This window comes from Vicugna pacos, chromosome 19, assembly GCF_048564905.1.
Source record: "Vicugna pacos chromosome 19, VicPac4, whole genome shotgun sequence".
Classification (NCBI taxonomy): Eukaryota; Metazoa; Chordata; class Mammalia; order Artiodactyla; family Camelidae; genus Vicugna; species Vicugna pacos.
In genome coordinates, this window is record NC_133005.1 from 7963720 (window position 1) to 7991702 (window position 27983).

At 37.7% G+C, this 27983-nt stretch overlaps 2 protein-coding genes across 6 annotated transcripts in view; one reads left to right on the forward strand and one right to left on the reverse strand.

Moving 5' to 3' along the window:
* MACROD2 (mono-ADP ribosylhydrolase 2) overlaps positions 1-1630 on the reverse strand; it is a 1889921-nt gene extending 1888291 nt beyond the window's left edge. For all 3 annotated transcript variants that reach the window (XM_072943799.1, XM_072943800.1, XM_072943798.1), the window contains exon 1: positions 1364-1630. In XM_072943799.1, coding sequence (XP_072799900.1) covers positions 1364-1409 — 46 coding nt within the window. In that variant the 5' untranslated portion in view covers positions 1410-1630. The remainder of the gene's footprint in view (positions 1-1363) is intronic.
* Positions 1631-8570: 6940 nt separating this feature from the next.
* SEL1L2 (SEL1L2 adaptor subunit of SYVN1 ubiquitin ligase) overlaps positions 8571-27983 on the forward strand; it is a 98694-nt gene continuing 79281 nt past the window's right edge. For 2 of the 3 annotated variants that reach the window (XM_072943801.1, XM_072943803.1), the window contains exon 1: positions 8581-8698. In XM_072943801.1, the coding sequence (XP_072799902.1) occupies positions 8641-8698 (58 nt within the window). In that variant the 5' untranslated portion in view covers positions 8581-8640. Of the gene's footprint in view, positions 8699-27983 lie in introns of all 3 variants that reach the window. The other variant, XM_031674399.2, reaches the window with a different exon arrangement.

Sequence of the window (27983 nt, forward strand, 5' to 3'; positions counted from 1 at the left end):
GGCATATACAACTAGTCTGTCAATATTTCGAGACCATTTTATTGAGCTGTTCAGTTATGCTATGTTAAATCTTCCCAGTAGTTAAGGTGAAAAAAAAAATCCCTCCTCATCCCTTTCCATCCCATTGTTTGAAGTAGGCCCTATGTAGAGGATTCTTTTTCCACATTCATTCCCTTTCTTTCACGTCTCGGTCCAGTTTGGCCTTCCTGTTTACAAACCCCGGAGCTGCGATGAGAATCTACAGGTTTTAAAAAGCTATTACCAAGGAAATCAATTTTCAACCTCGTTACGCCTTTATCCTTCTATAAAGAAGATGAGATACTTAGGGGAGATCTGCACTTCCCTCACTCAACCTCACTCTTGATAACACACAGGTTTAGTATACCTCGGCAGTAGCAATGCAAGTTCTTTTTACCACATTTCTGTAAAATTAGCCGCTAAAGAGTAAAAAGAAAGGTGTGGGGGGAAAAAAGAAAGAAACTGCAGACTCAAGTTTTACTTTAGATTATCTAACGATGATGCCACAGAGAAAGAGAGAGGGAGAGGGAGAAAAGAGGGGCTGGGTCAGACACTTCCGCGTCTTACAAAAGTAAGGGTCACTGTCAATCTGGCTGATCTGGATTAGCCTTGATCTGCACAAAACTCAGGCGTGGGTTCATTCAGAGACTGACATAAGTCCCGCAATCTCACTCTGAGCAACTTCGGACTATGAATGGGGCTGGAACACAGAGGAACTCAATGCAAGGAAAGCCCATTCAGACTTAGGTGAAGGCACTCAGCCTCGCGGACAAGACCCGCTCGTTTCAGGTCTCCCCGACAGTTCTAGGTCCGGAAAGTCACACTGCAGCGCAGAAATAGGGGCCGAGCCCCCAAACACCCGACGGTGGGGACGCCCTGCCAGAGGAACAGGGGACAGAGGCGAGGAGTGAACGGCTGAGGCTCAGCGGGCGGGGAGCAGCAGCAGCATCTGCCGCCCGGGTGCCTGTCGGCGGGCACGTGTCCGTGGGACACCCGGGCCGGAGTCCGAAAGTCCCAGCCGGGGTCTGGGGACAGGACGGGCGGCCTGAATAAGTTATGCGGAGCTCGGGGGCCGCCGCGAGCGGAGAAGGTGACCCGGCGCGACGGGCAGCAGAGAGGGGCGTGCGCCCACACGTGCGCGAGCGGCAGGGGCCCGGGGGCGGCGCGTGCTCGCCGGGTGCGCGCGTGCTCGCGTGTGTACACACGGACCCGCCAAGGAGGCGGCACCGGCCCGGCGGGCGCGTGGCGGGAGCAGGGCGGGGGGCACCGCGGCCCACGTAGCCCTGACCCCCGCCCCCACCCCACCCCCACCTCCCGCACCCCCAGGATTCGACGGGCCGGTTACCTTTCTCCTCTCTCCACACCTTTTTCTTCTTGTTGCTGGGGTACATGTTGCCGTGGGGGTGGCTGGCTTTAAGCTGCAAGTTCCCCAGGCTCACGGGCAAACAGGGTGTGTGTGGAGTGGGAGGGGTGGGAGGGGGCACTCGGGAGGGAAAAGTGAAAGAGGCTCTGGGTCCCACGCGGCTCGCCGCTCTCCAGTCGCCGCCCTCCTCCCTCAGCCCGCGCTCGGCTCCAGCTCCCACCCGCCTCAGCCCGGCGGCCGCCGCCACAGCAGCACCTCAGAGCCTGTCAACTAGGTCACGCCTCGCGCTAACCTAACCCCCGCGCAGGCCCCGCCTCCCAGCCGCTAGCCAGCGCCGCCTCCCATTGGCTGCACAGCCCGCCGCTCTCCGCGTTCCAGCCACCGCGCGCCCGGACTTCGGCCCCGGGGCGCACGCGCAGGCGCAGGCTCGGGCCCCACGCCGAGGACGTTGGGGAGCTGGAGGGGGCGGAGCTAAGCTGCGAGGGGGCTGGAGGTGGCCTCGCGACGGGGGCGGGGCGTGGAGCGGCCGCCCGGGAGGAGGTGGGGCGCTGGGCACTTCCCTCCGGCTTTGCTGTGCTAGGGGGACGCGAGGGCGTGGCCTCGAGGGCCAGGTGTGCCAGGTGACTGCGGAGCCTACCGGCGAACGCTGCCTCCTCAGGGCCTGGAAGATGTGGAAGTGGGAGGACCTAAGTCGACACGAATTGTATGTGCTCACTCTAGATGCCCCGTCTGAACGGATTTTACCAGAAAATCTAAAGCTTTCCTCTTGGTGAGCAAGTATAACCGAAAGAAGTGAAAGGATTGGATAATGGTTCCAAGCTATATACTACCAACTCCTCGACCTTGTAATAAAAATTACATATAGCACTGGCTTCCCGTAATACCTGGAAGGAACAAACGTAAACTGGACGACTCAAGGGTTTTAAGAACCGGGAAGCCATGGGCAACCAGAACTTCATACTGGAAACAGAAGCATCGAAACAAAATCAGACCAGAGCCAGATCATCTTATCAGTTTATTCTGCCACCAGTTGCTTCAGGTCAAGGCGCTGATCTGAAGGGCTCACTTGGGTCTGGATAGTACTAACCTGCAGGTGTTCTGAAGATCCAGTAACTTTAGAGTCCACCACCAGAGTAGGGTGACCTAGAATTTAGAGGAAGTTTGGTAACCCTCGCCACAGATTTATTGTTTCTAAATACCAGCTCATCCACAAGGTTGATTTGGTAGATGTGCTGAAACCACATTTTTTGACAGTTGGGGTGCTGTGTTATATGTGTTGTACTTAAGCCAGGTGTGTAAGAGCAAATAATTATTTGGAACACATTTTTTAATAAAAGAAAAAAGAAGAAAGGGAGAAGCCCCATTAAAAATTGTAAAGAATGAAATGTTTGTAGTAATAGGATACTCTCATGAGGATGATTAATAACATGTAAGGCAAAAATTTTTATTTTGACATTGTCGCTGCCTCTGTTTTTCTTTTAATGCTGTGAAATACATTAAAATTTGTTTGTCTGAGAGAAATAGGGAAGGCTTCAAGAAGGAAGTGACATTTGAGCTGGTAATTAAAAAATGCACTCATTTATTGTCCATGGAAATAAAAGGAGGGCTCTAATTCAAGGCACATTACCAAGGTAGAATCAATAAAAATTGGTAATGAAAGATTTGGGGAAGAGGATGAGAAAGAAAGAATATAAGGGTTTCATGGGATAGTCAAGGAAAATAACAGTATTATTAATAATATTAGCCAATATAGGAGCAGTTTCAGATTTTGTGGGAAAGACATTAAGTTCTTAGTTAGAAATGCAAAATGTAAGGTGTCTGTAGGAAGGCGCATCATATTGGGCATCTTCCCTTCTGTTACAACAGACAAGTTGTTTCCACCACAACCCAGAGCCAATCCTTCCACCTGTGGTTTCTTAGGAATGGCACACTACTGATTATCCTTTATCTCATGTTGACTTAAAGAACTGGGACCATTTATAGACTTTTAAACTTTTTCAGATCTCTTCCATTTAAAAAAAAAAATTCCTCCTGTGATCCCACAGGCATCTACTGCTAGAAGCTACTGCTTCTCCTTCCTTTCCAAAATGTCTTGGATACCTGCTGTGTCAGTTTTCTTATATCCCATTTCTGCTCTTCAGTCCACTTTAATCTGGGTTCTATCCTATAAATCAACTGAAACGCTTATTACTAAGGTAATCAATGGACCTCACGTGCTATTTAAAGGATATTTTTCAATCTTTCTCTTACAAGATCTCTCAGCAGCATTTAACACTGTTCACTTCTTATTCCTCCTTGCAGCAGTCTTTTCCTTTAATTTCCTCACCCTTTTTGAGTTTCCTCCTGTCTTGCCATTCTTTTTCAGTCTCTTCTGTCGGCCCGTCTTCGTTTTCAGCCATTACATTTTGGAGTTCATTAAGACTTACTACTAGCCTCTTGTCTCTTTGCACTTTATATTTTTTCTTTGGATAATTTCATCCGTATTCATGTCTTCAGTTATAACAGTGATTCTCAACCAGGGGCAGTTCTGCCCCCCTTGGCGACATTGGCAATGTCTGGAGACATTTTTGGTTGTCACACCTGAGGAAAGAATGCTACTGGCATCAAGTGGGTATAAACCAAAGAGTCTGCTAAGCATCCTACAATGCACAGGACAGTCCTCCATCACAAAGAATTATCTGCCCCAAAATGTCAATACTGCTGAAGCTGGAAAATCCTGAATTACATCAGTGACTCCCAAGTTTATTATCTACAGGAAAAATTCCTTCTTGAGCTTTAGACCTAACATGCTACCATGAACTGGATCTCAACTTTAAGAGGCAGTGTTATGCACTGGTTAAAAGGTATCTAGGGTCAGTTCATTTGGATTCAAATTCTAGATTTACCCTTATTGATTATGTGACTCTTGGCAAGTTACTCAACATCTCTGAACTTGGGTTTTGTTTTTTAAATCTATTATGTGGAGATGATAACATAATATCTATCTTATAAGACTGATATGTTGATTAAATGAGTTAAAATACATAAAGTGACTAGCACATAGTAAATATGGCAGAGATGCTCACTAATACAATTTCCTCTTTCTTGGCCCATAGCAAGACTATATTTCCCAGCCTCCCTTGAAGTTAGTTAGGACAAGTGACTGCATCCTCGGTGGGTTATGGAACAAAAGTGATGTATGCCACTTCCAGGCCTAACCATCAAATCCCCTGTGCACTCATTCATGGTCTCTCTTTCTCTTTCACATGATCTCAGAAGCAGTACCTCAAGAAGGAAGGAACTTGGATCCCTGAGTTACTGCTTGGAGGAGTATCTCTGGGATCCAAGGAGTACCACATCAGGCTATGATGTAAACAAGGAACTTTCATGTATTGTGTTAAGGCATTGGTACATAGAGAGTATTTGTCTCAGCATTTAGGTTAAATTATTCTGACAAGATGCCATTATCATTCAAAAGTGTTAAATATTAGTATTTAATATCTCAAAAATACTTGAAATGTACCATGTACCACTCTGAACTCATGATCTTTCCCCCACACTTAGACCTCTTCCAGTGCACTCCATTTCTTTGAATGGCTTCATCGCCCATTCAGTTGAACAATCTAGAAACCTAAGCACCATCCCTGGAAACTCTTAGAACTTTACTCTCATTTCAAATGAATTGCTGCACCATCTCAATTTTAGCTTCTGTATAACTTTTGAATTGCTCACCTTTCCAATAGCACTGCAGTAAACTCAGTCTGAGCTTTAAATAAAAAGACTACTGCAAAAGACTTCCTCACTGTCCCCCATGTCCACTTTTGCCCCTCTTCTGTCTATTCTCTGCCCTGCATCTAGATTTGTCTTGTCAAACGTGATTCGGTCATTTCATTGTTGTAAATCATTCAGTGACTTTCTGGTGGTCTTTACCATGGACTGAATTGTGTTCTTCCAAAATTCACATGTTAAAACCTTAGCCCACAATGTGATTACATCCAGTTACAGGGTCTTTAAGAGGTAATTATGGTTAAATGAAGTAATAAAGGTGGGTCTCTAAACCAGCAGGGCATTAGCCTTATTAAAAGAGAAAGAGTTCACACTCACGCATTCACTCTCTCTCTCTCTTTCTCCCCACCTTCCTCTTTCCCCTTCCTCCAACCCCACCATCCCTCATCACATAAAGACACAGTGAGGGAGGAGGGTATAGCTCAATTGGTAGAGTGCTTGCTTAGCATGCATGAGGTCCTGGGTTCAATCCCTAGTACCTCCAATAAAAAATAAACAAACCTAATCACCTCTCATGAAAACAAAACAAAACTAAACTGAGACACAGTGAGAAGGCAGCCATCTGCAAGCCAGGAAGAGAGCCTTCACAAGAAGCAGACCATGCTGGTACCTTGATCATGGACTGCCAGCTCCCAGAACTGTGAGAAAATTAATTTCTGTTGTTTAAGCTACCCAGTATATGGTATTTTGTTATGGCAGCCCAAGCTGAATTATATAAGTAGTCTTATTATAAAAATTAAATCATTTAGAATGGAGTGACCATCACCTATCAATTCTGCTTTATTTCATACTGTGCTCCACCCCTACCACCCATCTCTGATTCCAACCATAGCAGCCTTTAGAACTTTTCAGTTCCTTGAACACATCTTATTCTTACAATGTGGCCTTTTCACATGTTTGTCACTATATTTGGGACATGTTTTGCTTAGTTAGCCCATTCTCATTCTTCAGAGTTCAGCTGGCAAAGTTCACTTCCTGACTCTGACCCCATCTGACATCTATGCAGTTTCTCCTTCTATGCCCTCAGTGCTCATTCATTTTTCAATAAAGCACTTTTTAAAGTTTTTAATTATACACTTATTTTTGTGATTCTTGTATTAATATTTATCTTTCACTCTGGACTTATAAACTCTTGAGGACAGGAAATATATCTTGTTGCTCACTGTACACAGACAATGGCACAATGCCTGGCACATAATAAAAATTTATTGAATGAATGAAAGTTAAATGAGCATCCATAGAGAGATGTGGGCAAAACTAAGGAAGTGAACATGATACCGAAATGGGAGGCCCTAATTTTAATGTGAAGACGAAGAGAGGAACTAACAAAATTAATGAACTTCAAAGAGCTGTTAGCACTCATCTTTAGCATATAGTAGATTTTTCAATACATGAATAAATGAGGGAGGGAGTGGTAGAAGAAGAATGAGAAGTTGTGTTTAAAAGTGCAAGAAATTAATTGCAATTCAAATTTCAGAGAAACCAATAGTACATTTTCAAGAAGATGTTCATGGTCAGAAACGTCAGATGTGTCACAGAGATCAAGTATGATGAGAACTGAGAAAAGGTAACTGGAGTTGTCGTCTATGTAAATTAGTGAAAATAAAAATAAGTAGTTGAGAAATAAGTGAGAAGCAACAAGCCAGAAGCAGTGATTATGGAGTATTCTTTTGAGATGTTTAGAGGTTAACGGGTAAGAAGAGGAAGTAATAGTAGTAAGGATACCAGAGTCAAGGGAAAAATTTTCTAGGAGAGGTGGAATGAAGAGTTTTTAAGAAGGTCAGTGACGAAAAGAAAGAGAGAGACAGAGACAGAAGAGAGAACAAATGTTAGATAGACAGAAGTACCAGAGACAGTAAAACTGGATGGAATCAAAAGTGAGAGAAGTCTTGAACTCAAAATACAGGAAATACATTTCTTTTGGAATTAATTAGAAAAATAATGAATAGATGGAAATTCAAAAATGTTTTAATAAAAAGGAAGGAAGTTGAGGGAAGACATATCAAATGACCTCAGTTTCAGAGAAAATAGACATAATCACCTGCTGAAAGATGCTGATAATTTTGGATCCAAATGGGAACTTGAAAAAAGACTGTTTGGAGAATGTTTAATGGATGATATTTAAGAATTTAAAGTAAATTTTATTCAGACCCTTTTTTAAAGTACAGAAGTTAGGACAGTTCCATTTTGAAGTCCCCTGATGAAAGGAAAAGATATTAGGGACACTGGTAAATTAACAGTTGCAAAGATTTCAAGAAACTAATCTCTGAAATCTATGAATGTTATTTTATTTGGTAAAAGGAACTTGGCATATATGATTAAGGATCATGAGATGGGGAAATTATCCTGTATTTTAGTGGGCCCTAAATGTAATCACAGGTAAGAGGGAGACGGACAGACAGATTAAATCACAGAAGAGGAGAAAGCAAAGTGATGATTGTGCAGAAATTGGAGTGATGTAGCCAAAAATTGAGAAATGCAGGCATCCACTAAAAGCTGGATGATTTTTAGGTAAGGAATGGATTTTCTTCTGGAGCCTCCAAAAGAAACTAGATCTGCTTCTGATTTTAGTCATGTAAGAATCCTTTTGGACTTCAGACCTCCAGAACTGAGAATAAATTTCTATTGCTTTTAACCCATTAAATTTGTAGTAATTTGTGACAACAGCAATGGGAATAAAGGAAGCAAACCTGAAAATTCAAGACAATAAACGCATCTGTTTCTGAAGTAATTACCTGAATACACTGTAAAAGTTGGATATATTCAAGGTATGATTTCTCAGCTAGCTCCATTCTTTGAATATTATTAATACTTCCATACCCTTACCTAAATATTCATTTCGATTTCTGGTCCTAGCCTTGAGGGTATTCATTTGTGAAATGCCCATATATTTTGAGATAGTAAAGAAGGCATTTTTAAAAACCTTTTAAAGAAAATTTAATATAACACCCTTTTAAAATGTGATTGATGACTGAGATTTGTTTGTCTTAGTCCCAGTAAAACATCAGCAGTTCCTTGCTTGATCAGAGTGTAAATGTTTTCACCAAGACGGGGACCAAAGTATACTTGGTCCATATGTTTTTGTCCACCATAGCCTAGAGATGTTAGATTAAAAAATGTCAGGTTAGTTCTTGTATTTGATTGTGTTTTCACATAATTGCAGTTGGCACCTCTGGAGATAACATAAAAATAAGAACTTTCAGCAACTCTGAACAGAGTTCAGAGAGCAACTCCTACCTATTTCAAGCCTACCGCTTATCTCCCACAAGAGAAGTAACAAACTAGATATGGTTCCCTCCCCACAACCTGCTGTCTCCATCAGCTGCCTTCATTCCGGGTTGAAAAGAACTTCCCGGCAACTCATTGGCCCAAGAGAAAGAAAATTGTTGCTTAGCAACCAACTCCTGACCCCCACAGAACTAGAAAGAGGAAGCTTGTGGGCCAGCCACCTAGTTCTGCCTGTGTCCCAGTGAGGAGGAGCTGCTCAGGAGAAGATGAAGCCCATGTCCCTGCTAATAGACATGTTGATAATTCTTGAGGTCACAATTAAATGTAAGTTTTTCTGTCCTTATGGTTCTCTATGAAGGTCTTTAACATTAAGGGTGGAAGCTAATTGGAAAAATCATAAGTAACTTCACTATATTTCTAATTAACACCACTTTTGGATAAATACTTTAAATATTCAATAAGGATAAATAATAGTGATACTCTCATTTAGGACAATACCTGGGGATGACATCTGTGTGTGTGTGTGTGCATGTGTGTGTGTGTGTGTGTTTGTGTGAGGGTGGGAGGAGAAAAGATCGAGCAAATCTATCAGAAAGGCATTACAGTAATTTTTATAGAGTAGGGATATTTGAGACAGGTTGTTAAGTTTTGTTAAATCTAGAATATCATGAGGATCTAGTTCTAGAACTTTAAAGGAAAAGTAAAGGACTCAAAGAGTAGTAAAGTGCATTAATTTATATTCTTATGATTTCTTATAATCTTTCCACAGTAACAATTATACTTTCAAAGTTTCCATGATTCCTAACTAGTAAACTGTCTTAAATTGGAAATTATTTTCCAGTCTCATTTCTGTGGCCATTTATTGAGTTAATATTTTCCCCCATCCTCAGATAATTTACTCATCATGAATTCAATTTAAGAAATATTTATTTTCATTTAACCCAGAAATTCAAGGTTGGTATAACATCTGAAAGTTAGTTAATATAGCACATCACATCAATAGAATTAATGACAAAGACCACATGATCATCTCAATTGATGCAGGAAGAGCACTTGATAAAATTCAACTCCCCTTTTGTATAAAAACACTCAACTAACTAGGAGTAGAAAGGAACTTGTCAATCTAGTAAAGGGCAGCCTCAAAAAACCTGCACCTAATATATTTAATGATGAAAGACTGAATGCTTCCACCCTGTGGTACCTCTAAAGTTAGGAACAGGACAAGGATGTCCACTCTTGTCATTCCTATTCAATATTGTACTGGTGATTCTAGCCAATGCAATTAGATAAGAAAAAGAAATAAAAGACATCAAGATTGGGAAGGAAGAAAAATTATCTCTATTTACTAAAGACATGATCTTATATACAGAAAAACCTAAGGTATCTACTAAAAAACTATTAGAACCGATAAATGAGTTTAGCACAGTTGCAGGGTAAAAGATTAATAGATAAAAATCAATTATATTTCTATATTGTCACAGTGAACAAACCAAAAATGAAATTAACAATTCCATTTACAATAGCATCAAAAAGGATAAAGTACTTAGAAATAAATTTAACAAAAGGAATGCAAAGCTCATACTCTGAAAACTACAAAAATTGCTGAAAGAAATTAAAGAAAAATTTAATAAATGAAAATACTTCCCATGTTCATGGATCAGAAGACTTAATATTGTTAAGATAGCAATACTCTCCAGTTTGACTACAGATTCAATATAATCCTTATCAAAATCCCAGCTAGCTTCTTTGCAGAAATTAACAAAACAATCTGAAAATTAATATTGAAATGAACATTCTTCTTGAAAGAAAAGAATATAGTTAGAGGACTCATCAATTTCAAAACTTACTGCAAAACTGCGCTAATCAATACAGTGTGGTACTGGCATGAAGATAGACACATAGATCAATGAAATATCATTGTAAGTTCAGAAATAAATCCTGACATTTATTGTCAGTTGATTTTTGGCAAAGATGCCAACACATTGAGTTAATGGGGAAGGGAAAGAATAATCTCTCCAACATATGATGAGGATAACTAGAGAGCCATCTACCTCACACCAGCTGGACACCTACGTCACACAATATATAAAAATAATTCAGAATGTGTCAAAGACCTAAATATAACAGCTGAAGCTTTAAAACTCTTAGAAGAAAACATAGACATAAATCTTTGTGACCTGGATTAGGCAATGATTTCTTACATATGCTACCAGAAGCTCAAGCAAAAGAAAGAAAAATACATAAACTGGACATCATCAAAATTAATCACGTTTCTGCTTCAAAGGGCATCATCAAGAAACTGAAAAGATAACTCACAGAATGGGAAAAAAAGTTTGCAAATCATACATTCATTAAGGGTTTAGTATTCAGAATATATAAATGACTCTTACAACTCATCAACAAAATGACAAACAACTCAGTTTTTTTAATTGGTGAAGGAATTGGATAGATGTTCCTCCAAAGAAAACATGCAAATAACCATCAAAATGCATGAAAAGATATTCAACATTATTGGTTATTAGGAAAATTCAAATCAAAACCACAGTGAAATAATATATCACACCTATTAGGATGGCTGTAATAAAAAAGGAAAATAACAAGATTGGGCAATGATGTAGAGAAATAGGAACCCTCATACACTTCTAGTGAGAATGTGAAATGGTAACAGCCACTGTGGAAAACAGTTTGATATTTCCTCAAAAAGTTAAATTTATAATTATTGTGTGACCCATCAATTCCACTACTAGGAATATACTCAAGAGAAATGAAAGGCTATGTCCACACTGAAAATTTGTATACAAGTGTTTATAAAAGCATTATTTATTACAGTTAAAAGGTGGAAACAACCTAGATAATGGGTGAGTAGATAAACAAGTGGTGGTATGTACATACAATGGAATGTCACTCAACCATGAAAAAGGAGTGAAGTACATACTACAAGTTGGATGAACCTCAAAAGCATTATGATAAGTGAAAGACGCCAACTACAAAATGTTGTGGGCAACAATGGTGGGCCAGTGATGTGGGTTGGTAAAAGAATTCACCAAAGGCAAAGGACAGGAGAAGAGGAAAGAGGTTTATTAGGTTGCGCTGCCATAGACAACAGCAGGCCACCCAGGCAAGAGGTGCCTGAGTAAGTGCTGCAGAGAAGTGTGCAGGGTCTTTTACTGGGGGGAGAGGGCTTTGCACACAAGGAGTGGATCAATTTGTGTACAGGTACGTGATTGGTTGTAAGATTTGTCAGGGACTTCTCTGAACACTAGGTTTTACAACTTTGTTAAGGGCAGGCTGTGAGGCCTAGGCCTATCTCCTGGGGCGAAGAGTCCTGCTAGGGCAAACACATATCCAGAGATGTTTTTATCCTGCAAAAATGCAGGTATGCGGAGTGGTCCTGCAGTGGGGAGTCGGGGTTAAGGTGTCGATGGCTCCAGGCACACAGAGAGTGGGGATTTTTATAATTTCAGAGTGGCTTCAGAAAGTGCCAGCAGGCCCCACAAAAAGGCCACCTATTATGTGATTTTTATTATATGTAATATATATGAAATATACAGCATAGGCAAATCCAGAGACAGAAAGCAGATTAGTGGTTGCCAGTGGATAGGGGAAAAGATACTGGAGAATTATATAATGAATAGAGAGTATACTTCTGGGCTAATGAAAAAGTTTTGAAACTAAAAATAGTTGGTGGTTGTGAATGCACTAAATGTCACTTATTTGTACCCTTTAAAATGGCTACTTCTATGTTATGAATTTCACCTCAGTTTTTTTAAAAGGGGTACAGTGCTTTGAAAAACAGTCTTGTAGTTCCTCAAAAGATTAAACATGGAATTACTATATAATCCAGAATTACACCTCTAGGTATATACCCAAGGGAATTGAAAACTTATTTCTATGCAAAAATGTGTGCACGTATGGCACATTATTCATAGTAGCCAAAAAATAGGGGAAAAACTAATAACCACCAAGTGATGAATGAATAAATGAAAGTTGGAATACATCCAATACAATATTGGATGATTGTTGAAAATATTACACTAAACAAAAGAAACTAGACACAAAAGGCCACATGTTGCATGAGGCCACAGAGACAAAAAGTAGTTTACTAGGGCTGGAAAGTGTAGAGGAATTTGGGAGATTTTGGCTAAGGGATACAAGATTATTTGGGGGGTAGTGAAAATGTTCTAAAATTGTAGTGATTGTTGCACAAATCTGCGAATATCCTAAAAACCACTGAATTGTAATGGAAAAAAAAGAAATATTTAATAAAAGTTATGTGCTAGGAGTATGGGAAATACAGAATATCTAAGACATAATTCTTATCCTTGAGCAGCTTAGAGTCTAGAAGAAAAAAAAAAGTAAACAAGTGAATAAATTGGAAAGTGTTGCAGGTATTAAAGTAGAGGCATTTGTAAAGTACTGTAGGGCACAAATTGGGAAATGGCCAATTGTACCAGTGTGTGAAGGGGTCAGATGGAGTCAAAAAGGAAATGGCATAAAATAAATCTTGAAAGATTAGGGAGAGTTTGCTAGGCAGGCAAAAGAGAAAAAGGACATTTCAGACCTGGTAAAGGGAAAAAAGACAGGGAGAAATAAAAGAACATGGTCTATAAATAAGTATGCAACTTTGCTGTGGTGTAAGCCATACGATGGAATACAGCAATTCATGAGGCTGGAATGGTAGGCAGGGGCCATGTGTGATAGGCTGTGAAGTTTGGGCTTGCTCCTGGGAGCAGTGGGGAGGCATTTAACAGTTTACTTATTAAAGAACATGAATAGAATTGTGCTTTTAAAAACGGCTTTGGTAATAGAGATGTGGATAATTCTGATGACAGTATAACCAGACTATTGAATGGCCCAAACAAGAAACAACTTAAACCACAGCAATGGCAGTGGGGACTGAGGAGCAGACGGATGACAAGACTGAAGAGAACCATGTTCATAGTCCAGAGTGAGAGTGTGACAGGAAGATGGGAATGGCTAGCTGTGCCAGCTGTCAGAAAGTAAGGAAGTGAGGTAAGGGCCAACAGTGACTACTGGATTTAACAGCTGGAGAACTTTAACATATCCAGAACAGTTTTCTCAAAGAAACAAGGACAAAACCTTATTTCAACTGGTAGAAGTGAACAGCAGGAGACTAAGTAGAGACAGATGAGTACAGAGCTCTTCCTGGATTATGACACTTTGCAGGGTCAGACAAGTTTTCAACAGATCATTTATTGACCACAGGTGTACAGAGATCCAGGGAATTAGTTAATGGGGCAGAAGAAGTTGCTTTACAAGCTAGTGCTAAAAGACCTAAGATTCATACATAAAATCAGCCCCTAACCTCACTCCATTTTTTCTCTTCCTGCCTCTCTACCCCCAGTTCTCAAGGGAAAACAGATCTGTCCTTTTCCACTCACATATCCCTTACAAGCTTGCCTATTGCCTTTTCATGCATTTTTCACTTGATGCTTAATGGACTTTGATTTCACCTATGTGAAAATATTGACAGAGGGATGATGCCATAACTGTGTGATTTTCTCTGACTCTGCATTCCTCTAGGGAAAGTTTTTTAAAAGTTACTGACATTATTTTTCCCTTTTAGTAAATCCTCAGGATAAAGTAGTTGATGCTTATGGAAAGAATAAGCAGTGGTCCCCCAAAGTATGGCTGAGAAAATGGAAGTTAAACTAACAGTGTGTTTTTTCTCTATCCAGCCTGCCCACACTAGCTGCTGATTTAAGGTAATGTCATGTATATCACTGAGGCAGAAGGAGGACAATGCCGGAAGTTCTGCCTCTAGATTATCCAGGATCCAAGGTTTCTTTACCCTGTCTCTCTTTCTAGTAGTAATTTCTCACTATCATACAACTTCTACAATTAGAAAAATAAAATAAAAAGGTAAAATAAAATAAAATACAAACTAAAATAGAAAGTTTATAACAACTCTCTCCTCTGATACTCACCCACCCAGCAACAATCTATCCCAGTTGAAAAAGGCGAGTAGCTCATTGATCTCACATTAATCAGAGGTCAGAAAGCAACTGCCTAGCAATCACATCTACATTCCTGGCAGATCCAGAGAGGAGCCACATAAAGGCCAGGCCCCAGGCATGTTGCAAAGGACGCTGGGCATAAGCAGTACAAGCAGGCAATGTCTTACTGCTTCAGAAATGTTCTTTCTTTTACCAGTTCCATTATGAACAACCTGTGAAATCTGGGAGTTTTAAATTCCTTTTGCTTCCTTTCAGTTCTTTACATCATACCACTAAATTGCAAGTATCTGGAGCATCTTTCCTTGCAGAGAAGCAGGAGAGAGCAGATGTGTCTTGGTGGGACCACTGACTACTAGAGAGAAGTTTGATTGCTGTGTTATGTTAGAGATCACTAAGGAAGCTCTTTTGTCTTTTGTGAATTGTCCTGAAACATGTATGGCTTTTTCTTGTACCCATATCCCAGAGTCACCCGAAAGGTTTCTGTATTAACCAATTACTATTACTCTTTGGGACCATCCAGTAGGACAACATTCCATGGGAAGAGGGCAACCCTCAACCTGGGGAGAGCCCAGAAAATAGACTCCCCTGCTGAAGCCAGTAATGCCCTTGCATCAGCTTTATTTCTGGTTACTCAGTCTTCTTTGAGGAACTAGCTTCTTCTGTGTCCTTTTGTCATGCCAGGAATCACTCTTCCCAGTTCTACTCCGTTTTCTCCATACAAAATCTCTTATGTCTCTCTTATCCCATACATACCCCAAGAATTCTCTCTGCCTGTGATAGCCCTCTGCCTGCGCCTAACTGATCCTAAGATCTACTCCCCTTCTATTGAGACTGCTTTCTCAAAGAATAGTCCATTGAGTACCAATCCAGTAGCCTCTCTCTATTCTTCCTACTTAACCTCGCTACAGCATTTGACACTATTCACTATATTCTTTTCTCTGCTACCTCGGTAGAATCTTCTTAGGCTCTTTCACTGGCTTGTCTTCCTCAACCCGCACTTTAAATGTTTTGTCCAAAGTTCAGTGCTTAGCTCTCTTAATCTTCATATTCTCTGCTTCTGGCCCTCTCTCCCGAGCCCCACAGCTCATTTACATGTGCACTTACACCCTAGACCTTCCCCTCAACCCCTAGACCTGCATATCAGCTGCATGATGGTCATGAACAATGTACGGTCTGCAAACGTCTTAAATTCAACATCTCTTCTCAAAGTTAGTTCCTCTCCTTTGTTTCTTCTCTTCTTAATGGCATCAACATCCCTCCCTGCTCCCTTAGTTCTCAAGCACAAAACCTCAAAATTGTATGATCATAAAGTTAATAATGCACTAAGTATCATCTAATTCAGTGTTTTTTGCAGGTGATAGGACTGGGGCCCAGAGTGGTGAAACTGATTTACAAGGGTCATTCTGCAAAGCCAGATACGGAGCCAGAACCTCCTAATCCTTTATGATTATTCATTCCTCTATTCTTTCACCAAATCCTGTCTATTCCACAGTGCTTCTCCCTTCTATGCATTTTGACTGTCTCAATTTAGTGTCTTATTTTTGTATTTTTAAACTATGTTTCTTCACTTCTAACCCTCCCCTCTCTTTTGTCGCAATACAGTACTGCTTGGAAAAAATATTCCTAAACCCCAGATTTGATCATGATTTCCCCTGTTCAAGCACCAACTTTATATAGAATAAAGTTCCAACATCTTGTCCAGCAGGCAAAATCCTATGCAGTTAGATCCCAACTTCCTTTCTACTTTGCCTCTACTATACATGGATTATATTTCAACCAGCCAAGCTATGAGCTCCAGTCGGTACGCCTAATTCTCTCTCTTCTGTCTTTCTCAGACTGTTCTGCAGATAGACTGTCTGCAATGATGGACTGTCTGCTGGAATGGACTGTTATTCCACCTTGTTCCCCATTACTACCATAAATCTACAGCATAATATCCTGCTAATATTTTAAGGTCCATTTCAAGTTCTACCCCTAAAAAAAAACACAGACCTTTCCCAAGCCATTCCTCACAGCACACTGTGTCTTTGTTTTCTTATGCATCACGGTCTCACAATTCAGTTAGTTTTTAACCCCTCACTAGACTGTCAACTAACTACCTGAATGCAGAGGTTGTGTTTTACTTACCTTTAATATTTCCTATACCTCATTGCAGAACTTGGCACATAGCAGATGCTCAATTAGCACTTGTAAAATAGAATAATAACTAACATCTGTGTGACACTTTAAAATTTATAAAATACATTCCCAAAATCTGTGGAGTAGTTCATGTAAATAATTTTATTATTCCAAATTTACACATTTTTAAAACTCGAAGGTATAAAGTTTAGTAAAACCTGAATCCTCTAGTGGAAATCAAGTTTCATTTTTTGGCTTTTTTACTCCATATCACCTGTTTGTTATTCTAAGTCTGTATTGTCCAAAGTTGACTGCTCATTATCATATTTACTTGCCTCAGGCTGTTTCTACATCCTACCAAACAGCCAGATGAAAAATGAAAATTCAGTCAATCATCCAAATATTTTAAACTGTAGTCTACATGTTTGTCCCTGTATAGAACAAGCAGCTAGGTGACTGCATTATTTACTTTTCAAACACTTGTTTTGGCACTATAACAATTACATAAATTCCAACAGTGGCATTTTTTCAGTTTGTTGCTGATTTTGCAATTTTACTGCCATCTAATTTAATTTATATCGTTTATGGCCGATGAAATATGGCAGGCAAGAAAAACTGGTTTAAGACTTCTTTAAGCATGCCACACAAACTTGGAGCCAAGGTTACAGTACTGAGACTGAACAGAATATTCTCAGATTGGAAAAAGTGATATATATATATATTACAGTTTCCTTCACTGAAGAGTTTTTAAAAAAAAAATCATCAGCTCTGAAAAACAAGTAGGAGTGCCTTTGATGGAAAAGAACTTAGTAATACCCAAAAGACAAAATAAGAAATGGAAATGGATTAAAAGAAATTACTAGACCAAAAAAAAAAAAGAAGCAAAATAAAAAACTAAGGAATTACTGGAATCCAGAGAAGTAAGCACAGAGCACCTGGTCGGGGCTAGGATTTGTCTCAGCTTGATCCAAGCCCTGTATCTGAACATCAAAGCAGCTTCTCCCCTGAGCAGGCAAACTTGGGCTTTGGGTTTAGTGGCCTCACAAGCAAGGAGGACAGAATTTAATCCTCAAAACCTGTGTCCAAGGTGAGGAGTCCAATAGGAGACTTTTTCAACATTAGCCTAAGGCCATGAAGTACAATCCTCTTAGGATAAGGGCAGACCTGAAGTAAATCCACCCCTTCCCAAGTCCAGGGATCTTCAGAGACTTGACACTTCACAGAGTGGGGAGAAAAGGAAAAGAAAAAATACATTTCTGAGAAGTTGTGATCACAGGCCAGCCCTCCTGGAGATTTACAGCCTGGGATATCTCAGGCACCCTGAGCCTAGGGCTGGATCTTAGATGGTGCTGTACTTGCAGTGCCCCAGGCATCTGGCAAAAGCAGATTCCTGTTGTCCCCATGGGAAGACAACTTCATTCAAGTAGGTCTAAAAAGAATCTACTCAGATAAGGTTTTCAGTACATAGTAAAAATAACTAAATACTAAAGGAGACAAAGCACCACGAAATGGGGGCATTTTGGGGAGGGCATTTGGTTCTAGAGATGTACGATCCAGCTGTAAATGGCTAGTGATAGGCAGGAAGACTTTGTCATGAAAGACTAGCTCCTGTCACAGCCTAATAAGCATATCCTGCAACACCCAGTAACACGAAGTTACTGGTGGCAAGCTGAGGTGATTGTTATAGCGTTCACAGACAGGTTAAGAGGGAAATCCAAGTCCAACAGGACTACAATCAAGAGCAAAGCATCAGCCTACGCACACACACTCCTGATAATGCCTGAGGAAACAGAACAAGCAGGACAAACGGCTGAAGACTTTAAAAATACAAAAAGATGATCCTAAGATGTGTTTAGAGAGGTTACTATATCCATGAAACAAGAGAAGGCCTTAATGGAAGAAAAACTATGAGATATTCTGGAAATGAAATGTATACTGGTTAAAAAAAAAGATACCCTCAAGGCTGAAGAGCAAAACTGACAGATTGAAGAAGAGCAATCTGGAGGCTCAAAGATCAGGCTGAGAAATTCTCTTAGATCACAGTGCAGATGGAGAGAGAGATAACACATGTAGCATAAAGGTTAAAGGGCTTACAAGCTCCACCCAAAAGTTACAAAGCCACATAATGGGATTTCCAGAAAGAGAAAATTGAAGCATTTAAGGGAAGAAATAAAGAAATCAAAAAATTCCTCCAATCTGAAAAAAGACTCAAGATTTTATATTAAGTTCCACCGAATACCAAGCAAGAAGACCTAGAAAATAATGGTAAAATCTTAGTATTTCATGGATAATCAGAAAACCGTAAAGGCTTCAAATGAGAAAAAATATATTATTTACAAGGGAAAAAGCACCATATTGACTTCAAATTCATTAGCAACATTGGATACAAAAAGATACTGAAGAAATATTTTCTTAGTACTGAGGTAAAATGGTTTAGAAACTAGAATTGTATAATCTGACAAGTGTAATGGCAAAATGAGACATTTTCAGACAAGAATGGATTCAGAAAATAGATCAGCCACAAATTTCAGCTAAAATTTTGACTAGAAGATATGCTCCAGCAAAATAAAACACAAATTCAAAAGAAACACCAAAAATCAACGGTAAGCAAAGAATTCTTTAAGACTTATGATTAATCCAAATAAATGTTTAATTTTTTTAAACAAAATTGGATTCATTTTTATAAATCCCTTTCACAGTAGCAACAGAAATTATAAATAGCTAGGAATCAATTTAATAAAAGTGAAACAAGGTAAATATGTGATGAAAAATACATTTTTCTAAAGACCATTAAACAGAAAATCTAAATAAATCAAAGCTATGTACCAGAATGGATCTCAATATTGTAATATGCCAGGTCTTTGTACATTAACATGTAAATCCAATGCAATTCCAGTGAAAATATCAACACATTTTTTAAATGAATGACAACCTTATTCTAAAATTTACCTAGAAAAGAAATCATGCTAGAATTCCCAAGATAAGTTTTTAAAAGAGGAACAAGGGAGGTGTGTTGTGTGTGTGTATACAACTAGATTGTAAAATATGCAATTATAAATCTGCAGTAATTAGAGTATTAGCAGAAGAATAGACAAATAGATCAAGAAAATAAAACAAAGAGTTTTTGAATAGACCAATGTACAAATTGGAATTAGCCCCTGAAGGGACGTTTTTCAACGCAATGGGTAAAAGACTGACTATAATGAATGCTATTGTGGAATAGTCCATCCATTTAGGGGAAAAAAGTAAGATTCCACTTCATACCAATCACAAAAATTGATTCAAGCTGGATTAAAAGCTATAAGCAGTAAAAACAAAACTATAAAAATAGCTGAAGGAGATACGGGAGAATGAATGTGTATTCAAATGATTGATAAGAAAGCTTTCTTGAACAAGACACATGGACAAAGAAGGGTTATAAGGGAGAAAAGATTGGTAATTTTGACTGCATCAGAATTTAAAACCTCTGTTACAAAGGACACCATAAACAGTCAAAAGGCTAACAACAGACTGAAAAATATATGTACAGCATATTCACCACTCAGATAATATCCAGAATATACAAAGAACTCCTAAAGATATATTTATTTTAAAAAGCCTTAATATAGAAATATAGACAGAATATCTAACAGTCATTTCCTTGGAGAGGATATGCCCCTAAATGTGAAAAGATCATTAACCTTGCCAGTAACCATTCAAACAGGAATTAACAATTAAATATCAGCTTTATTCCAATACATTGGCAAAAATTAAAAAGTTTTGGCTAGAGTGAGGGAAAAATAATATTCTGATATACCATGTGTAGAAGTATATGTCAGAATATCTTTTTGGGGAATGGCAATTTGCCGTTGTCTATTAAAATTTACATTGGGCATATTACTTCTTCAGTGAGCAAATCTATTTCTCGTTGTCTAGTATAGTGAACACTTACACATGTTTCACAGGAAACAGGTTCAAGGTTATCCATTACAGTATTGTTTGTAATAGTAAAGTCATTGGAAACATAATAAATGTCTATCCATTAAATGATTAAATGTAACACCATTGTAGAGATGACTCTCTTCCAAACTTAAGATTTTGGATTTTATTTTATAGTATATCGGAAGTCCTCAGGAATGTAATAATTAAGAAAGAATTCTTATACATAAACATAACTAATTTCTTCTATTCATATTCAATAGATGTTGAACATTGCTTCAAGTGCCTACAGTATCAAAGTTACTATACATTTCTAAGATAACATTCATTGCTTTCTACAAATAGATCTTTATATATTTGCATACAACACACAAAATATATCAAAATACAAAAGCTTTAGGAATTTTTCTATGTTTGGTTAATTTAGTGGTACTAGGTTAAATATCTATCTTTAAACTTCTGTCAGCTTTAATCCCCATTGCATTAATTATTTAAGTAATACTTTTAATTACCCCAAGTTATACCTTTACATCACTGGAGAAGCCAAAACATGGTAAACATAAATACCTTGCCCAAGATCAATTAGTATATTCATTTACAAAGGGAAATAAGACTAGAATTAAAGACTTATGAATCCTATTGTCTTGCTATACTGATAATCCACATTTCTTTACCCTCAAAGAGAGAGACACTGATAATGTAAGGATATAAAAGCTAAAAGCTCCAAGATTTCTAAGCCTGCTTTGAAACTAGCTCTTATAATACTCAAAACAAATTATCTGTATCAGAATGCTTAAAAATAATTGTGTTCTTTGGGTTCTCTGGGTTCACTCAGTGAATCACATGTACATAAAAACTTATGAACTTAAAATCACCTTCAACCTAGTCAGCCTATTCACAAATCTGTAATGTTCTAATGGTGGAGAAATATGGATGCAGCTAGCGGGGGAAAGGGATGATAATATTACACTCATGTGTCACCTTTGTTTCTGAAAAACAATATTATTGTAAAGGTTTAAATATAATACAACTTCATGAATAGAACTACTTAATTCAAAGTTGTTGCAGGGATGAAGCATAGCAACAGTAAAAAAATTTTTTTGAAGAGGAAAACCACATCATTTTGTAAAAATTAAAAAGAGATTTGTCTTTGTGGCTATATAATTTAATTTGACAATTCCAGACTGGAGATTCTTTGATTCTAAGTTTTCAGTAGTAACTTAAAAAGCATTTTGGTTGAATTTTAGACCCAAGAGCAGAATTATATGCTGTGTTACAACAAAACTGTATAGTTTCTTAATTTTATTTCAGTAAGGAGGTGCTTTTCTCACAGATGCTAGTACCACTTGCTTTTAAAAGATAAACCTTTGGGAAAGGCAAAGTAGAAAGGAACTGACATTTAATATTTAGCTTCCATGTATTTAGTAAAACACGAAACATTATACTTTAATTCCATTCTGTCTTACCATCTGCTCTAAGAAATAGGTATAGTATTGCTATTTCCAATTTTATAGAAAACTGAGGCTCAGAGAGGTTAAATAATGTATCTAAGGTCACATGGTAAAGTAAGAAGATATGAAATGTTATTTCTAAGTGTCATTCTTGATGATGTCCAAAGCTAAGTGTCTCAGAAAACAAATAAGTTACCTAAAATCATATTTGTTTTTCTTATAAATCTTAATAATGTTTCATCTCTATAGAAATTGTTTAAGTTAAAGTGAAGAAAACTTTCAAAATAGTAATCACTAACTAATGAAGCAGAGATTATTTGGATTTAAAAAATAGTTGTAGAGTTAAACTTGATTATGGAGGAAACTGGACATCAAACTTGGGAGTTAGTCCTTGTACAGTAAGACTTATGGGTTTCTAAGCAGATATGTGCCTTGCTGGAAATAGTACTTGGGGGAAATTATTCCGAAGGTAGATGTAAGTAAGATTAAAATTGAAATAATCATTATGAAATCCATTAGGAGGCTATTGTAAGAATGCAGGCATGAAATGACGAGGGTCTGATTTATACTACAGGAAAGCACTCCCTCCCACAAAAATCTCTTTGACAGAATTTTTTCTGGACTTTCATATGTGCCAACCCTCACTCTTCTTAGTCCTCCATTTCCGTAGTTTTCTACTCACTCCTGGTTCATCTGCACACTTCTATTTTCACCCTTGCCTGCTCCCAGTATTTTAGGCCTGGTTTTGGAACTGTCTTTGTTGCCAGGTTTGCCTCTCACCACTTGTCTCACCTCTGCCAGCCTGGATTCCTTCTTTGGATTCTCCTGTGACCTGTGCTTTTCTGCTTTCCCATCATCACAGTTTGATTCTCAGGGTTTTACTTCTTAAGTGGATGCCTGTCCTGGAATTAGCGCATGGTCCTTTCCAGCTCCTGACCCGCACTCATCGTCTGTCCACTTCAAAGTCTTTGCTAACCCCGCTCAACCCTTTGAGCATGCCAGAGAGAAAAGGTGAGGACTGTGTGTTGAGAAATACACAATTATTAGTGGGATTGCTGGATCACCTGTAACTCTATTTTTAGTTTTTCACGGACATTTCATACTGTTCTCTATAGTGGCTGCACCAATTTACATTCCCACTGACAGTGGAAGAGGGTTCCTTTTTCTCCAGACCCTCTTCAGCATGTATTATTTATAGACTTTTTGATGATGTCCATTCTGACTGATGTGAGGTGATAATCTCATTGTAGTTTGGATTTGCATTTCTTTAATAATTAGTGATATTGAGCATCTTTTCGTGTGCCTGTTGGCCATCTGTATATCTTCTTTGGAGAAATGTCTAGATCTTCTGCCTATTTTTTGATTGGGTTGTTTGTTTTTTGATGTTGAGTTGTATGAGCTGTTTGTATATTTTGGAAATTAATCCCTTGTCAGTCTCATCTGTTGCAAATATTTTCTCCCATTGGTAGGCTGTCTTCTCATTTTGTTTATGGTTCCTTTGCTGTGTAAAAGTGTTTAAGTTTAATTAGATCCCATTTGTTTATTTTTGTTTTTATTTCCATTACTCTAGAAGACAGATCCAAAAAAAAATATTGCTGCAATTTATGTCAAAAAGTGTTCTGCCTATGTCTTCCTCTAGGAGTTTTATAGTATCCAGTCTTACATTTAGGCCTTTAATCCATTTTGAATTTATTTTTCTATATGATGTTAAAGAATGTTCATTCTTTTACATGTAGCTGTCCAGTTTTCTCAGCACCACTTATCAAAGAGACTGTCTTTTCTCCATTGTATATTCTTGCTGCCTCTGTCATAGATTAATTGAACATAAGTGCATGGTTTTTATTTCTGTAGCCCTGTAATTTTCATGTTAATATTTGACCACTGACAGTTTGATTTTCTGGTCCAGTGTTTAGTACATACTTTATTCCATTTAACATCCATAATTTTCTCCTCTTGCTCTAATATGCATGACACTCTGTTCTTCTTATTCTATGTCTGTGCATTCTGTGCATATTAACTCTAATTTTATTCTCTGTACTTTGGGGAATATAACAATGGGAATATACCAAATCATATTACTTTTTCCAGTGTACTTTTTCTAGTCATGATAATGAAATTTAAAAATTACTAGACATTTACTATGACTATAATATAAGTCACACTGTCTGATTTCTCATACACAAATATGATTAGGCCAAGTAATTTGTTTTAAAGAAAATGTCTTAATTAAGAGAGAAGTCATATTATAAGCAAAGCAGTAATAACACCTAATAACATATTAAGTAAATCTCTAATAATGCTTTATTTGCCAGTCTTTTTAAAATACAAATTTACGTGTATTAATATCTTGAAGGGATCTTAAGTCTTTTAAAGAAGTAGACTTCATATAATAATAATAATTATTATTATATACAGCTAACATTTATTAAGCACTGAATGTGTATTAAGTACCATGCTAAATACTTTACATGGATTAGCTCATTTGATTATCGTGACAAATTAATGAAGTAAGCACAAAACTGGGACTTGAACACAGTCCTGTTTGACTCAAAGGCCACTTGATGGTATGTTGCATCTTATAATGAGTCGCTTGGCAAACTCAGGTTAAAGAAAGTTTCATTGTACTAAACATTCTCATCTAGTATAATTTACTTTATATCCCAAACCTAAAGTGCAATCCTAATGTATATAATTATATGAAATATGTTTAATCTTTAAATATTTTTCATATGCTTTCTATTAATGCATTTGTCGCCATGCAGTTAATGGATTTTTATTTAGAATTTGCAAACTACTTCTCTAATTTGACGGAGGACTAAATAGCAAACAAGCAGAGATCAGTTTCTATAAGGTCTGGGTTATGAAGTAAATAGAACAGATATAAAAATTGTGAAGCCAAGTGCTAAAGTTCATCAGTCAGAAACAGAATAAAATATATCAGATTAATAAATAAACTAATTAATAAATAAAAGTAATGTTAGATAACATTAGAAAATTTATAACCTGCTCTTAAATTACAAGCTCATGACTTTTGGAAATATAGAATTTTGACTTCCTTGTATTTGTCTTGAGTCGAGTTCTCCAGTCTGTAAAATGTGAATGTATCACATACATGCATGTTTTTTTCAGGACATAAGTAGGATCATTTTTGCTATGCATGAGATAATTTTTCAATAATTGAAAATTAACAATACTAATAAAGTGGTTGGCATGTCATGATGTGTTACCCCAATATATCAGGTTTTCAAACACTTATTTTTCTAAATATATAAGTTTTCTAAATATGTAAGTTCAAGTACTATGCAAAAATGAAATATACCATTGACTATATATGTATTCTATGTGATATATATATTCCATTCTTTATAAAAAAATTCATTAAAAATTGCTTGTGAAGTTTATTTTCTCAAGTTTCTAAGCCTGATATAATTATATAGTCTGCATTTCTCATATATCTATATCATTCAACTATATTAATTTTTAGCATCTCTCTGCCATATGGATGAATCTATAAAAATATAAAAGATTGTATTCCCTCTTCTATGTTTTAATATTCTCTATTAATAGATGGCATTTATTTGCATAGATACATTTTAATTGATTTCTAGCTCAGAAAGTTCTCCACTGTTGTAATTAGCTCTGTTATTTGTAGAACTCTTTCATGTTATCTCAATTTCAGAATGCTTGATTAAAGTATTTAGATTATCTCTGGTGTCAAGTCACATCTTTAAAAATGATCAGTAGGAACCAAAATGGATAACCTAGAGGAGACAGACAAATTTCTGGAAACACACAGTCCACCAAGACTGAACCAAGAAGAAACTGACCACTTGAACAAACTGATCACTAGAAATGAAATCGAATTAGCAATAAAAAAACCTCCCTACAAATAAAAGTCCAGGACCAGATGGCTTCACTGAGAAATTCTACCAAACATACAAAGAAGAACTCATACCAGTCCTTCTCAAACTCTTCCAGGAGATTGAAAAGGAGGGAATACTCCCAAACTCATTCTATGAAGCCACCATCACCCTGATACCAAAACCAGGCAAAGACACTACCAAAAAAGAGAATTATAGGCCAGTATCACTGATGAACATAGACGCCAAAATCCTCACCAAAATATTAGCAAATAGAACCTAACAACACATAAAAAAGATTATACATCATGACCAAGTGGGGTTCATCCCAGGGACATAAGGATGGTTCAACATACGCAAATCAATCAATGTAATACATCACATCATCAAGAGAAATGACAAAAACTACATGATCATCTCGATAGATGCAGAAAAAGCATTTGATAAAATTCAACACCCATTTATGATAAAAACTCTCACCAAAGTGGGTACAGAGGGAACATATCTCAACATCATAAAAGCTATATATGACAAACCTACAGCCAGCATAGTACTCAACAGTGAAAACCTCAAAAGCTTTCCACAAAAATCTGGGACAAGACAAGGATGCCCACTATCACCGCTCCTATTCAATATAGTCTTGAAAGTCCTAGCCACAGCAATCAGGCAAGAAAGAGAAATAAAAGGGATCCAAATTGGGAAAAAAGAGGCAAAAGTGTCACTATATGCCGACAACATGTTACTATATATAGAAAATCCTAAAAGGTCCACACAAAAACTACTAGAAATAATTGAAGAATTCAGCAAGGTAGCAGGTTACAAGATTAACGTTCGAAACTCAGTTGCATTTCTTTACACTAATGATGAATCAACAGAAAAAGAAAGTAAAGGAACAATCACCTTTAAAATAACACCCAAAGTAATAAAATAGCTCAGAATAAATCTAACCAAGGAGGTGAAAGACTTATATACAGAAAACTATAAACCATTGATGAAGGGAATTAAAGAAGACTTTAAAAAATGGAAAGATATCCCACGCTCCTGGATTGGAAGAATCAGTATCATTAAAATGGTCACACTGCCCAAGGCAATCTACACATTTAATGCAATCTCTATCAAATTACTCAGGACATATTTCACAGAACTAGAACAAATCATAATAAAATTTATGTGGAACCACAAAAGACAGAATTGCCAAAGCATCACTGAAGAGAAAGACAGAGGCTGGAGGAATAACTCTCCCAGACTTCAGACAATACTATAGAGCTACAGTCATCAAGACAGCATGCTATTGGTACAAAAACAGACATATGGACCAATCGAACAGAATAGAGAGCCCAGAAATGAACCCACAAATTTTTGGTCAACTCATCTTTGACAAAAGAGGCAAGAATATACAATGGAGTAAAGACAGTCTCTTCAGCAAATGGTGTTGGGAAAACTGGATAAAAGCATGTAAAACAATGAAGCCAGAACACTCCCTTACACCACACACAAAAATAAACTCAAAATGGATCAAAGACTTAAACATAAGACAAGATACAATAAACCTCCTTGAAGAAAATATAGGCAAAACATTATCTGACATACATCTCAAAAGTGTTCTCCTAGAACAGTCTACCCAAACAATAGAAATAAAAGCAAGAATAAACTAATGGGACTTACAAGCTTCTGCACAGCAAAGGAAACCATAAATAAAACAAAAAGACAACCTACGGAATGGAAGAAAATTTTTGCAAATGAAACCAACAAAGGCTTGATCTCCAGAATATATAAACAGCTCATATGACTTAATGAGAAAAAAACAAATAACTCAATACAAAAATGGGCAGAAGACCTAAACAAGAAATTCTCCAAGGAAGAAATACAAATGATCAAAAAGCACATGAAAAAATGCTCAATATCACTAATTATCAGAGAAATGCAAATCAAAACTACAGTGAGGTATCACCTCACACAGGTCAGAATGGCCATCATTCAAAAATCCACAAATGACAGATGCTGGAGAGGCTGTGGAGAAAAGGGAACCCTCCTGCACTGCTGGTGGGAATGCAGTTTGGTACAGCCACTATGGAAAACAGTATGGAGATTCCTCAAAAGACTAGGAATAGACTTACCATATGACCCAGGAGTTCCGCTCCTGGGCATATATCCAGAAGGAACCCTACTTCAAAATGACACCTGCACCTCAATGTTCACAGCAGCACTATTTACAATAGCCAAGACATGGAAACAGCCTAAATGTCCATCGACAGATGACTGGATAAAGAAGAGGTGGTATATT